The 14,263-nt window shown below is 38.6% G+C and overlaps 1 protein-coding gene across 2 annotated transcripts in view; it reads right to left on the reverse strand.

The window, feature by feature from the left end:
- tmem120b (transmembrane protein 120B) overlaps positions 1 to 14,247 on the reverse strand; it is a 56,063-nt gene extending 41,816 nt beyond the window's left edge. For both annotated transcript variants that reach the window (XM_020511269.2, XM_020511270.2), the window contains exons 1-2: positions 14,093 to 14,247; positions 2,156 to 2,274 (exon numbers count right to left, since the gene is read on the reverse strand). In XM_020511269.2, coding sequence (XP_020366858.1) covers positions 2,156 to 2,274; positions 14,093 to 14,179 — 206 coding nt within the window. In that variant the 5' untranslated portion in view covers positions 14,180 to 14,247. The remainder of the gene's footprint in view (positions 1 to 2,155; positions 2,275 to 14,092) is intronic.
- Between the last annotated feature and the right edge of the window lie 16 nt (positions 14,248 to 14,263).

Below are 14,263 nucleotides of genomic sequence, written 5' to 3' on the forward strand. Positions count from 1 at the left end.
CTTTAGAGAGGGTGCAGAGGAGATTTACCAGGATGCTGCCTGGACTGGAGGGCAGGTCTTATGAGGGAAGGTTGAGGGAGATAGGGCTTTTTTCATTGCAGCGAAGAAGGATGAGAGGTGACTTCATAGAGGTGTACAAGATGATGAGAGGCATAGATAGAGTGGATAGTCAGAGACTTTTTTCCCAGGGCGGAAATGGTTATTATGAGGGGGCATAATTTTAAGGTGACTGGAGGAAGGTAAAGGGGAGATGTCATAAACAAATACTTTTAAAAGGCTCTGAAATTAAATTGACCTTAGACAGTAGCCAAATCAAAACAGCAAAAGCATAGTAACATTTATATATATTGTAAAATTTTGCATATTAAAAGATCAACATATATATGAACATCTGCCTTTAAAGTTTTTTGTTAAAATATTACTTCATATACTGACAGGTTTCAGCTAAACACTTCGGTTTCTTTAGTGCTAGAGGTTTAGTCAAATCACTCTTCCCAACACACTTGCAGTAAATCAGCCTCTCCCCTCCACCACTATATACACATTTCTCTTACCAGCCACACCCTCAACCTGAGCCACAAGTCCTCTTCCCAAGTCTCATCCTTCTCCCAGCAGCCCCCATTTACTCACTCAACAGCCTGGCCTTTCCAATAATCTTACAGGAACGTCAAACCATCCTGGTGCACCACAGGCCCCTTCATAGCCAGGCCACTACAATTGAAATAAAACACAGAATAATGCTTCACCTGAAGAAAGATCAAACCAGACTTGACACGTTAACTCAATTTGTCTCTCCACAGATACTGCCAGACCCCAGTTTTTCCAGCATTCTCTGCGCTTGTTTCAGATTTCCATCATCTGTAGTATTTTGTTTTCATTCACCACAAGTGAACTCCGGTGCCAATTCACTATCACTTGGTAAAATAAGCTATCCAATCAGGAACATGGAGTCTTTTTCAAAGCATGTCTCTGAATATGTGAGTTTTGTCCTGTTTTGCAAGAACTCTTCGAAATTGAACGATAAAGAACTCATTATAAACAAAAATGTACCAATGTGAATTAGTGGAAGCAAACTGTCAAATTACTTTCTGAACTTTTTTTAAACAACCCCAGAATATTACCTGGGTCTCTGGTTTAACAGTCCAGCAATAATACCATTAGGCCATCACCTCCCCAAATATACTTAACTATTTTCTCTTGCGTTGTAATGGGTACTACACTATATTTAATCTATAGCATAAAGCAACTCAACAATGAAAGCCCACAAACCGACAATCACCCTATGACAGCTACTGATGAACGTAAAAGGATCCCATAACTAAAACCAGCAAAACTGGGGCAATATTCAAATTACAATTCGAGGACTGCGGGTAACACTACATAGGCCAAACCAGAAGAAAACTGACTATATGGATACATGAACACCAACTAGCCACCAAGAGACATGACCAATTCTCACTTGTCTCACTACACACGGACAACGAGGGACACGAATTTGACTGGGACAACACATCCATAATCGCACAAGCCAAACAGAGACACACCAGGTAATTCCTGGAGGCCTGGTATTCCAACCGGAACTCCATCAACAAACACACTGTACACAGGGTTTAGTTCAAACACTGAGAAACAAAACCAGAAGTCATTACAACCACCCCAGAAAACCGAGGCATATAAATAACAAGTGGGACAGAACACAGACCCTTCACTGGAGGTGCACTGACGATGATACCTAGCAGTGTTACGAAACATCTGCAACCAAACACACCAGCTCGGCGAGCATGTCTACAATCTCATCCATCATCCAAGCAACAAATCTTCACGAAAACTTTAGACTGGCATTGCGTTAACAATGATCTTATTGTTATAAAGGTGCTTACCCTCGATTGCCAGACTTGAATTGTCTACTAAATTAGCTGCAACAAGTGATGTGCAAATTCAGAAAATGCTTAAAAATAACAGGGAGGCAAGGGTGAGGTACTGATGCTTTGTGTGAGGCAAATGGCAGTGCAACATGTGAAAGCAGTTGGAGTTGCACAACTTATTTATTTCTGCAACTAAGTCTGATTTTCCAGTAAAATAAAAAGAATATTACAGTTTTCTTTAAAAGCAGTATTCAAATGCACCCCCACATGTTCATCATTAGTTTATTTACCTTCGGAGATTGCACGCAAGATCTTTTATTCTTCTTTTTTGTTTACTTATCAAGTTGCTGCATATAATCTGAAGGTTTGAAAGCTCATCAAGTTTTTGTCTATATACTTTGTGCGTTTCCTAAAAAATAAAGATAGATAAAAATTATACACTCTACAGATTGATACATAAATAAAGGGTTAAGAAGAAAATCAGTGATGAAAATACAACTGCAATGTTTTTTAGTGTTTAAAAATAAAAGGAACTGAATTTAACCACCCATCATCTTAAAAGCTGTTTAGTAAAATCTGGTGGATGAACTTTAACTTCATTTTATGTTGTTAAGATGCAAGGACAAAATTATTAAAATAATTGAAAAAAGTGTGGAAAGAAATGTGTAAGACACAGGAAATATCTTGGTACTTTCTCCCCTGCCTAGAGAACTCCTCACCTCAGATACACTTCTTTCACTAAGAAGGGGTTAAGGACAACAAGTTTTAAAAGAACCCTTATTTAGATAACAGGTTAGCTTTACTGTCTTACTTTATCAGAGTTGCAATGTTCAAAAATTTAAACATTCAAATGCATTTGTTTGAAACATCAGGTTTTGCTCCAACTCCATCAAACCACCATGGTCATAAAGCATTATGCTAATTTCACATTTTGTTTTAAGTTTTTTTTAGTGCATATCCAACAGAACACTGTTCTCCTTGTACTCTCTTTCCAACTGGTAGTGATTTGATCTGAGGATCACTATGCTCAGGCAAAGGGAGAGGTTGGGATGGAGAGTCCTTTCACGGTAACCTCAGCCAGTGCGGAAATTGATTTCACACTGTTAGGAATACAAACCAGCTGTCCAGCTAACTGAGCTAACCAAACCCCACCACCTGTCCAATTTATAGTCGACTCGAGTGAGTTAATGACATCCTCACGGATTTTACCTCCTAGAGGTTAAGTTAACCAAACTGTAATATAATGTAAGTACTGGAGAAATGTTTTAGTCATTATGAAACACTAATCCCTCATCAAACAGTGAAACTGATAATCTAAATGGCATAAAACTAACATTTTTTATGGTTTCGGGGGTGCAGGGAGGGAATTATTATCATTGGAGTATATTTTTAAGGGAATAACATTTTCCTTTAGAACATTGTTGTCCGATAGAAAATCACGAGCTAGCCACAGGTGTAGCTATGGCAACATTGTTGGAACCACATGTACTAGATTTTGTACAAGCTTCTTTTAACTAAAAGTAACAAATACATGCAAAAAGTGAATTAAACTATTCAAAAACACATACCTCATCCTTCAATGAAAAATTTTGCAATCTTATCAAAGTGGGGTGTTCTGGCATGAATTTCAACTTGTAGGTTTTCTTTACTTCAGAGCGCTTAATGAAAATGCGGACTCATGTGAAATATGCTGTTCCAAATAATGCTTTCTATCTAGGACAATTGCCTATTAGCATGACGACCCCTATTAGAGAGGTCAGTTATTTGTTCAGTTTGCTTTCTGGCTTGGAGCAGTTATTCTGATTATTCAAGCTGGTCATGATGACAGGTCCACTCTCCATAAACAGTTGCCAGTTTTACCATCATACTGAAATCTGATGTTTACAGCCAGTCTACACACCATTTTAGGAAATAACTTACACGCAATAGCCAAATAAAGTGGACTTTCACAATATATTTACAATTTTATCAACAAATGCACAAAAGAGGTTGATGTACACAAAAATACCTGTATGCATGAGTAAAGATCACATTCCCAATAACAGTACCTAATAAAAACATAAATTGGGCATATCCAATGAGCAACTTGTATTATTCAATACACAAGCCACTAGCTACAACTTTAGTGCAAATTATGAGAAATATGAACACATACATCAAATAATACTTGATTTGAAAATTTAAAATTCTGAAAATAGTTGTTTACAATTCAGGATACTGAAGAACTAACACTGTTTTGAATTGCATAGCTGTGATTCCTTTGTTGCAATATTATACACTCTTTGAAAAAGGAATCTATTTCAGATAAATCACTTTGATTTGGTACATCACAAACAATACAAATTGACTAACTTAGAATTTAAAATTCTGGCACAGGTTCACTGGCATTAAACTGAACTTGTGTAAACAGTTTCACAGATCATTTCGTTCTTCTTACTGTACAAAACTTAATTCTCTGTCAAGGGATCTGGCAATTAGTGTAATAACATTTTAGACAGTTGATCACCGAACAACTTGTCTTTTAATACAGAAACACGCCAAAGAGTCGGTTCAGTATTTACCTTTAGAAGGCAATAGTTCCATGCATACTGCAAGCCCTATGCTGATTTAGCTTTCTTTGGTGATACTATGCAATCTATGTTTATTTTTATTGAGTGAAGTGGTCAGTTGACTTTTTTAATCATGGTCAACCATGACTACTCCCTTGATATATATTACTAAGAGAAGTACAACTGAAACATGAGTGTCAGAGTAGAACATGTAACTTTCCTTTAATATGTTAGAAAGAAGGGCCTTCTGCTATATTCATTTCGGAGTCCTGCTTTCCAATGGCCTTGATGAGTGTCAGTGCCAAATTGACAGAAATTGTCTGTTCAAACTACCAGACAGCCCAAACTCAAGAAGGACTCCCTTGTAGCTATCAGAAAGAGTTTTGCATAAAAATAGAATGGTTAGGAATACAGAATAGTCACAGCAAACGAGGAAGTCATAGAACAGTGCAAAATTTAATTTTCTAATTCTGGTGGAGTCCAATACAGCGCAGAGACAGATCCTTCAGTCCAAGCAGTCCATGATGTCCAAAATCCCAACTAAACTAGTCCCACCTGCCACCATTTAGCCTATAAACCTCCAAACATTTCTTATTCATGTACTTATCCAAATATCTTTTAAACATTGGAACTGTACCCGCATCCACAAATTCCTCTGGAAGCTCATTCCACACGCAAACCATTCCCTGTGTAAAAAATATGCCTCTCATTTCTTTAAATCTTTCTCCTCTCACCTTAAAATATGCCCCCAGTCTAGGGAAAAGACACCTGTCATTCACCTTATCTATACCCCTCATGACCTTATAAACCTCTATAAGGTTACCTCTCAACCGCCTACACTCCAGTGAAAAAAGTCCCAGTTTATTCAGCATTTCTTTATAAATCAAAATCTCCATTTCTGCAACATCCTAGTAAATGTCCTCTCTAGCTTAATAATATCCTTCCTATAACAAGGTGACCAGAACTGGACACAGTACTCCAGAAGAGGCCTCACCAACATCCTGTACAACCTCAACAGAATATTCCAACTCCTATACTCAAAGGTCTGAGCAATGAAAGCATACATATTAAACATCCTGTTAACCACCCTGTGTATATAGAACATAGAACAGTGCAGGAACAGGAACATGCTCTTCAGCCCATGATGTTGTGCTGAACATGAGACCAAATTAAACTAATCCCTTCTGCCTGCCCATGGTCCGTAATCCCTCTATTCCTTGCTTATTCATGTGCCAATCTAAAAGCACCTTAAGCAATGCTATCATATCTGCCTCCACCACTAAGCCTGGCAGCACAATCCAGACACCCACCACTTTTGAAAAAAAAAAAACTTGCCCCTCACACCTGCTTTGAACTTACCCACTCTAACTTTAAATGCATGCCCTCTAATATTAGACATTTCAACTTTGGGAAAAAGATTCTGACTGTCAACCCTATCTATGCCTCTTATAATTTTATAAACTTCTATCCAGTCTTCCCTCAGCCTCTGCCACTCCAGAAAAAGACAACCTAATTTTGTCCAGCCTCTCCTTATAGCTCATACTCTCTAATCCAAGCAGTATCCTGGTAAACAACTTCTGCACCCTCACCAAAGTCTCCGCATTCTTCCCAGAATTGAATTCAATACTCTAAGTGAGGCCTAACCAAAGTCTTATAAAGCTTCAACATCACTTATTCTTGTATTCAGTTCCCTGACCAATAAAGGCAAGCATGCCATATGTCTTCTTTATCACCCTACCTACTTGTGCGGCCACTTTCAGGGAGCTATGGACTTAAATCTCAAGATCCTTATGTACACCAATGCTGTTAAGGGTCCTGCCATTAACTGGATACTTCCCTTAACATTTTATCTTCCAAAGCTGATCTCCCACACTTGGCTAGATTAAACTTCATCTGCCACTTCTCTGCACATATCTGCAATTGATCTATATCATGTTGTATCCTTTGATAACCTTCTACGCTATCCACAACTCCCCTGATCTTTGTGTCACCTGCAAACTTACTAACCCACCCATCTACATTTTCATCAAAGTCATTTATATAAATCACAAAGCTGCAGTACGGATCCCTGTTAAACACCACTAGTCACAGTCCTCCAGCCACAGAAACACCCTTCCACTATTACCACCATGAGCAAGCCAATTCTGATCCAAACAGCAGAGTCACTATAGATTCCATGCATTGTAATCTTGTGGATGAGCCTACCATGAGGGATCTTGTCGAAAGCCTTATTAAAATCCATGTATACAACATCTACTACTTTACCCTCATCGATCACCCTTGTTATCTCCTCAAAAAAATAATCAAGACATGACCTACCCTGCAGAAAGCCATGCTGACTCTCCCTAACTAGGCCATGCTTTTCCAAAAACACATGAATCCTATTCCTAAGGAATCCTGTCCAATAACTTCTCGCCCTCCGATGAGAGACTCACTGGTCTATAATTTCTGGGATTATCCCTATTTCCCTTCTTGAACAGAGGAATAACATTAGCTACTCACCAATCCTCAGGGACTTCTCCAAAACTAGGGAGGATACGGTGACTCAGTGGTTGGCACTGCTGCCTCACAGCACCAGGGTCCCAGGTTCGATTCTGCCCTTGAGTGACTGTCTGTGTGGAGTTTGTACATTCTCCCCATGTCTGCATGGGTTTCCTCCGGGTACTCCCGTTTCCTCCCACAGTCCAAAGGTGTGCAGGCTAGGTGGATTGGCCATGCTAAAATTGCCCGCAGTGTTCAGGGATGTGTAGATTAGGGGGATGGGTCTGGGTGGGATGCTTTGTGGGTCGGTGTGGACTTGTTGGGCCGAAGGGCCTGTTTCCACACTGTAGGGATTCTATGATACAAGGATTTTGGTCAAAGCCCCAGCAATCTCCTGTTTTGCTCTCTCAATAACCTGGGGGTAGATCCCATCAGGCCCCGGGGACTTATCCACCTTAGTGCTCTTCAAGAGACCCAGTACCACTTCTTTCTTGACCTCAAAACGTCCTAGAACATTAGAATGCCTCACACAAATCTCACCATCCTCCACGTCCTTCTCCTTGGTGAATACTGACACAACGTTCTCATTTAGGATCTCGTCCATATGCTCTGCCTCGAAGCACAAGTTCCCTCCTTTATCTTTGAACGGTCCTACCCTCTCCTTTGTTATTCTCTTATTGTTACCGTATGTATAAAATGCCTTGGGATTCTCTTTAACTCTACTTTGCCAAGGACATTTCACGGTCCCTCCTTGCTCTCTGAATTCCGAGTTCTTTCCTGCTTTCTTTATGTTCCTCATGGGCCCTGTCTGATTTTTCTTTTTGACTAAACTCACAATCTCACTCATTATCATCCAAGGGTCCCATGCCTTGCCACCCTTACTGGAAAATGTCAGTCGTGAACTCTATCAGTAGGCCTTTAAACAACTCCCACACGTCAAATGTGGACGGAGGTCTGTTCTACAAAACTACCCAAGGTAGTTTTACCAAAATGTAATACCTCACATTTATCCAAATTAAACTCCATCTGCTACTCTTCAGCCCACTGACCCAATTGATCAAGATCTCTTTGTCATCTTACGTAACCTTCTTCACTGTTCAATATACCACCTTCTATATTCTTATCTAAATCATTTATATAAATGACAAACAAAAGTGAACCCATCACCCATGACTGTGGAACACCGCTGGTAAGAGGCCTCCAGTCTAAAAAACAACCCTCCACCATCACTCTCTGTCTCCTGCCGTTAAGCCAATTTTGTACCCAATTGGCAAGTTCACCCTGAATTCCATGTGATCTAACTTTACTAATTAGTCTACTATGTGGAACCTTGTCAAAGGCTTTACTAAAGTCTGAGTAAATAACATCTACCGCTCTTCCCTCATCAATCTTCTCGATTACTTCCTCAATCAAGTTTTTGAGACACGATTTCCCTCGCACAAAACCATGCTGACTATCCCCAATCATTCCTTGCCTCTCCAAGTGCGCATAAATCCTATCATTCAAAATCACTTCCAACAACTTACCCACGACCGAATTCAGCCTCACAGGTACAGTTCCCAGGCTTCTCCTTACACCGCTTTTTAAACAAAGGCACCTCACCTATAGTTATAGATGATACAACTACTTCTGCAACGGGCCCAGCAATTTCCTCCCTAATGTCCCACAGTGTCCTGGGATACACTAGATCTGGTCCTGGAAATCCATCCACCTTTATATTTTCTAAGGTCTCCAGCACTTACTCTTCTGCAATGTGAACGGTTTTCAAAAATCAATATTTAGCTCCCTGTGTTCTCTAGCCTCCATTTCTTTCTCAATAGTGAAAACTGACAAAATATTCATTTAATATCTCTCCCATCTTCGATCTGTAAAGGGGCCCTACTCTCTCTCTAGTTGCTGTAATTCTCTTAATGTACTTGTCGAAACTCTGTGGATCAGCCTCAGCAGATAAGGTTAAGGATATCTCATGCTGTCTTTTCCTTCCTGATCTCCCTCTTAAGAATGCCCCAACACTCTTGATACTGTTAAGAGATTCATTTAACCCAGTTTTCTATTTCTAAAAAGATTCTTTTCTATTCTTGTCTAGAACCTTGAAATCTTTATTCATCCATTGTTCTCTAATCATGTCAGCCTTACCTTTCACTCCAGTACAAAGATATGACTCAGAACTCATTATCAGGCTTTTGAAAGCCTTCCACTTATCAGACATCCCTTTACCTGCGAACAGTCTATTCCAATTAACTTTTGAAAGTTCTTGGCTCATCCCATTAAAATTTGCCTTACTCCAATTCAAACCTTTAACTTTTATGGAAGTCTTATCCTTTTCCACAATTATTTTAAAACAAATAGAATTACAAATCACTAGACTCAAAGTGTTCCTCTACTATCACTTTAGTCACTTGTCCTGTCTTTTTACCCAAGAGAAGGTCCTTTTCTAGCATGAATATTTACATATTGATAAAGAAAATTTTCTTGAACATATTTAACAAATTCTTCACCATCCAAACCTTTAACACTACCGTAACCCAGTCAATGTTTGGAAAATTGAAAAAACTACTATTGCAAACTTATTATGCTTACATACATCTGAGATCGCTCGACATATTTGTTCCTCAAATTTTCCTGACTACTGGGGGCTCTATAGTTCAATTCCATCAAGGTGTTCATTCCTTTCTTATTTCTAATTTCAACCTATATAATTTATTTTCGCTATACGATTTCAGAAATATCTTCCCTGGTTACAGCAGCAATGTCTTCCTTAATCAAAAAGACCACACCCCCTCCCCTTTTGCCTCCCTTTCTACCCTTCCCATAGCATCCGAAACCCAGAACCAGCTGCCAGGCTTGCTCGTCTCTCAGCCAAGTTTCTGTAATAGATATGACATCCCAATCCCATGTTCCCAAATATGCCCTGAGTTCATAAGCCTTACCTGCAAGACCCCCTGGTATTGATATAAATGCAGTATAATTCTTCAGAGTTACTTCAGTCTCTGGCTTGCTCTTATCCGACTTTTCTGATTAACTTGTTTCTTTTTCAGATTCAAACTTGGTAACTAGAGGTTTGGCCCGAAAATATATTACCATGAAAACAGACATACCGTATAAAAATCAACTGATTCACCAAGCTTCTACAGGGGAGGAAACATGTTATTCCATCTGGGCTGGCTCACAAGTGACACCTATCCTCAACAACACAGTCTTAATGTCCCAAGAAAGCCACTCCACTCAATTGTACAAATTGGATATTTGTTTACCTTGTAATCTAGAGGTCAATTTAAGAATGGGCAACAATTTCTAGCTTTTCTTATTTCTCATATCAGATAATTAAGTGAATCTGGGTTAAATACAAACACATTACAGAAATCCAAGACATAAAGTCAGAGTACTAATTCACATAGTATCCAATCTCTTGCCATAGATTGGTGTAGTTTAGTATTTCAGAAGATATTTTCTTAGTTTTTTTTTTTAAAATGTTGATTTCATAAAAATATATTTCATATTATGTTCAATTTTCTTATCTGAGCTGTAAAATACGATCATTGTTAACATTTCCATTCTCAGCTATGGAGATAAAAAGGGTAAATTTCTATTGTAGTGCGGAAGCTTGAAAGTCCTGCTTCTGGTCAGGAAATCTTTATGCGCTGTAACTCATACTTGCAATACATGTTTAGTGCACTAACAGACCTATACATCACCATAAAACAAAACAAAATCTTTGAAGGAAAATTAAAAATATAATAATCATATCATAATCATGAGGGAGTGGGAAGGTTGGAAGTTGCTGATGATTGCACAGGTTCAGTACCACCAAATGCTCAAACATTACCATCTCCAACAGAAAAAAAGACTAACCACTTTCCTTTGATATCCAGTGGTTTTACTGTTTCTCAACATCAACATACTATGGGTTACCATTGACCATAAATTTGGCTGGACTCATCATAAATAAATACTGTGATGATAAGGGCAGATCAGATGCTGTTCTGCAGCAAATAACTGTCTGAAAAAAGCACAATTCCAGAACGTGGTGATACTCTCCACATACCAATACAGCTTCTAGTAACATTTAAAACACTTGAGTACAGGGACAAAGCAGCCTTTCTTTTAATTATTCAGGATCCTGGAGTTGAATTGAAATAAATCCTACACATCCATGTTTAAACTAGGGGAGGCTATGGCCTAGTGCTATTATAGCTGGACTGTTAAAAAGAGACCCAGATAACGTTCTGGGGACCAGGGTTTAGATCCCACTACGGCAGATGGTGGAATTTGTATTCAATAAAATAGCTGGAATTAAGAAGCTAATGATGACCATGAATCCATTGTCGATTGTTGGGAAAAAAAAACATCTGATTCACTAATGTCCTTTAGGGAAGGAAACTGCCATCCTTACCTGGTCTGGCCTACATGTGACTCCAGATCCACAGCAATGTGGTTGACTCTGAACTGCCCTCTGGGCAATTAGGGATGGGCAATAAATGCTGCCCGGTCAGCAACGCCCACATCCCGTGAATGAATAAAAGAAAAAAATATTAAAATATCTGCCTGCAAAATTAAAATAAAGAATAATTTATGCCTATTTCCTAATTAAATATTTGACACAGCAGGTGTGGCCTTTGTTTTTGCTGGGAATGAGCAAATGCTCATTGAAGTAAGATAAGAAAGTTTCAAAAAGGAAAAAAAGACTTCTTTCATTTTGGGATCATAGCAACAAGTCTAATAATAATTACCAGTCTTTGGGCATATGTCTTATTATGGTGCATTACAATTTTAACTGCAGTTAATTTGATGCAGCAGTTACCAGATAGGCTAAAAGACAGCTGTGTTCTATGTCATTTGCTTTTTTAAAATCTCCCATTCCGTGTCAAAAATAAAAATCTCCCATTCCGTGCCTAACATCAAGGAGTAGCTTCCACGCACCTCCCCCTTATCAAACACTATTCTGTTAGAGCTGCTATGCCAAGCTCTTGTCTTCTCATTTTTGTTCCACACATTTAGAGAACTTGGGCCAGCATATCAGACAGATATGCTCTTTAGGACACACAGCATCACAATTTTTTTTATTGACATCCAAACACCCTGGTGCAACATTACTTGTTAGGAATAAGTAACAGATAGCATTCACCTGCGTCTCTGAAATTTCTGCCTACATCAGCCGTTTAATACACCGAGAAGAAATATCTGCATTGAATTGTCCTTCCATAATATTTGAATATCACAGTTATGCAAGATTTTAGATTTTGTAAATACATTTTGAAAGAGAAAACAACAACATCCAGATTTATGAGGAGACAGGTTTTAGAACATTAAATATATGAAAATGTCAATGTTATTTAGAGATCCAGAGGTAATGAAAATTTCACTTGCCATCACTGATTACAAATTCCTGATTATAAAACAATACTGCCACTGGACATTGAATTATGTCCTCAAAAAACCTCAATTGATAAAAACAAGAACTACTGAGTAACGATCAGATTCGATCTGATCAAAGTAAAATCTATGCTATCTCCATGTGACATGACCATTATAATGAATAAATTTGGAAGCAATTGTGTCAAAAGTGCATTTGGTTTCAGTTTGGTTCAGCTCACCTAATCTGTGACTTTTACAGAACATTCTCAGTAATTAACTATGACAGCATATACTGTTTCATAAGTAGATTATTTATTCAAACAAACAAAATGAAAAAAAAACTTTCCGTTCATGTACAGAATGTGAAACTTAATAATGTGTAAACAGTTGGAACTGTTTCAATTGAACAGCTTTTTGGTTTCTAAATCTCTCCTCTTATGAGGGACTTGATTGTTGCTGCAGTATCGTCCCACATCTGAATGGCACTGGTTTAAAAATGCATGCTTTTTCTTCAGGTCAAATGAATCGTAATCAGGAAGGAAAATAGTGTCCGATTTTCTTCTTGAAAAACAACCATCTCACTTATCATTGCTCAATCCTGGAGTAGTTAACCTATCACAGAACTTTTTGGTTTCTGGGGCTGAAAGATAAACCTTTGCTACATTTATCATTAAGATTGGTCTTCATGCTTTCGTGCATTTTACAAAGCAGTATTTTGCATGGTTAAAACAGTTGTAAAGTATGACAACTGTACTGCTATGTGGAGGTTAGATTACTGAAAATATTTAAATAAGAGGTAGATAGATTTTTGAAATAATTGGGCAGTTGAGGTTTGTGATGAGACAGCACAAAAGAGGAGTTGAGGCCTGGGGCTAATCAGCTACGATCTTGTTGAATAGCAAGGCAGGTTTGAGCAGCCAAACAGCATACTCCTGCTCCTTTTTTTTTGCAAAGGTTCTTATGCTATGGAAACCTCAATAATACTTTCATACAACCTGATTGATTCTCAGTAACTTGAGGTGCATCACATTATTCAGGGTACTCTGGGACTGATTTTTAGATTTCTATATCAATTTTAGACCCTCATTAATAAGCAAATTCTACATCATCACACCCTAAAGACTGTTATTACCAAACAAACAAGCTGAGCTAACATTTCCAAATTTAAACTATGTTTTAAAATTGCATTTAACATTTGTATGGTTATCAAAAGCAGATTTTAAATATAGTAAATTGCTTGATACTATACTCTAAAGTCAAACCTCAATGTCAGTTGCTAGCCAACTAAAAATGCTTAAATTGCAAGCCAGACTTTTTCAAAAGTACCTTGTACCGTTTTTAAAACCATTGATAGCACTATACCCTGATAATCAAAAGGCTATAGATTCAATCACCCAATTTTAAATATTTCATGATGCTCTTAACTAAACGATACTGCATAGAAATTATGTGCTGGCAATAAAATGAATTGGCAGTACAATAACGTGCACAGAATCAACTAGCAGGATATGTTAAATACAATATTCTCCAACATGGTGCAGCGGCTGGTTGGAGCTAGCAGAGATTTATAGCCAAATGGTTCAAAGGCCACATTAAAATACAATATAGACCGTTATTTGATCGACAAAAGCATGCTAGTCTCCACCTTGCTAAAAGCTGGTTCTACAAGGAGGCTGAGACAAAGGGGGCCCCAGCCCCAATGTGACACGAACACTAAGATCTGCCTCAGAGGACAATTTAACCCACTTCAGAAAAAACATCGATGGAGCGAGGTCGCCGAATAAAAGACAATCGCCTCCGCTTCGCAGGATCAATCCCTCCGGACTAGATGCTGCCGTTTACCTGCAGCTGTTTGAATTCTTTATCCAACTCTTCCCATTCAGCCTGGCACCTCAACAATGACATTGTCCACCCGGCTCCACAATACATGCGCTGCACCGGGACTGCTGGGATAGCTCCGTGACGTCAGCCAAGCCCACTGCAGCAGTACCTCACTCTCCTGCAAACTGCCTG

The sequence above is a fragment of the Rhincodon typus genome, chromosome 24, assembly GCF_021869965.1.
Source record: "Rhincodon typus isolate 14 chromosome 24, sRhiTyp1.1, whole genome shotgun sequence".
Lineage (NCBI taxonomy): Eukaryota > Metazoa > Chordata > Chondrichthyes > Orectolobiformes > Rhincodontidae > Rhincodon > Rhincodon typus.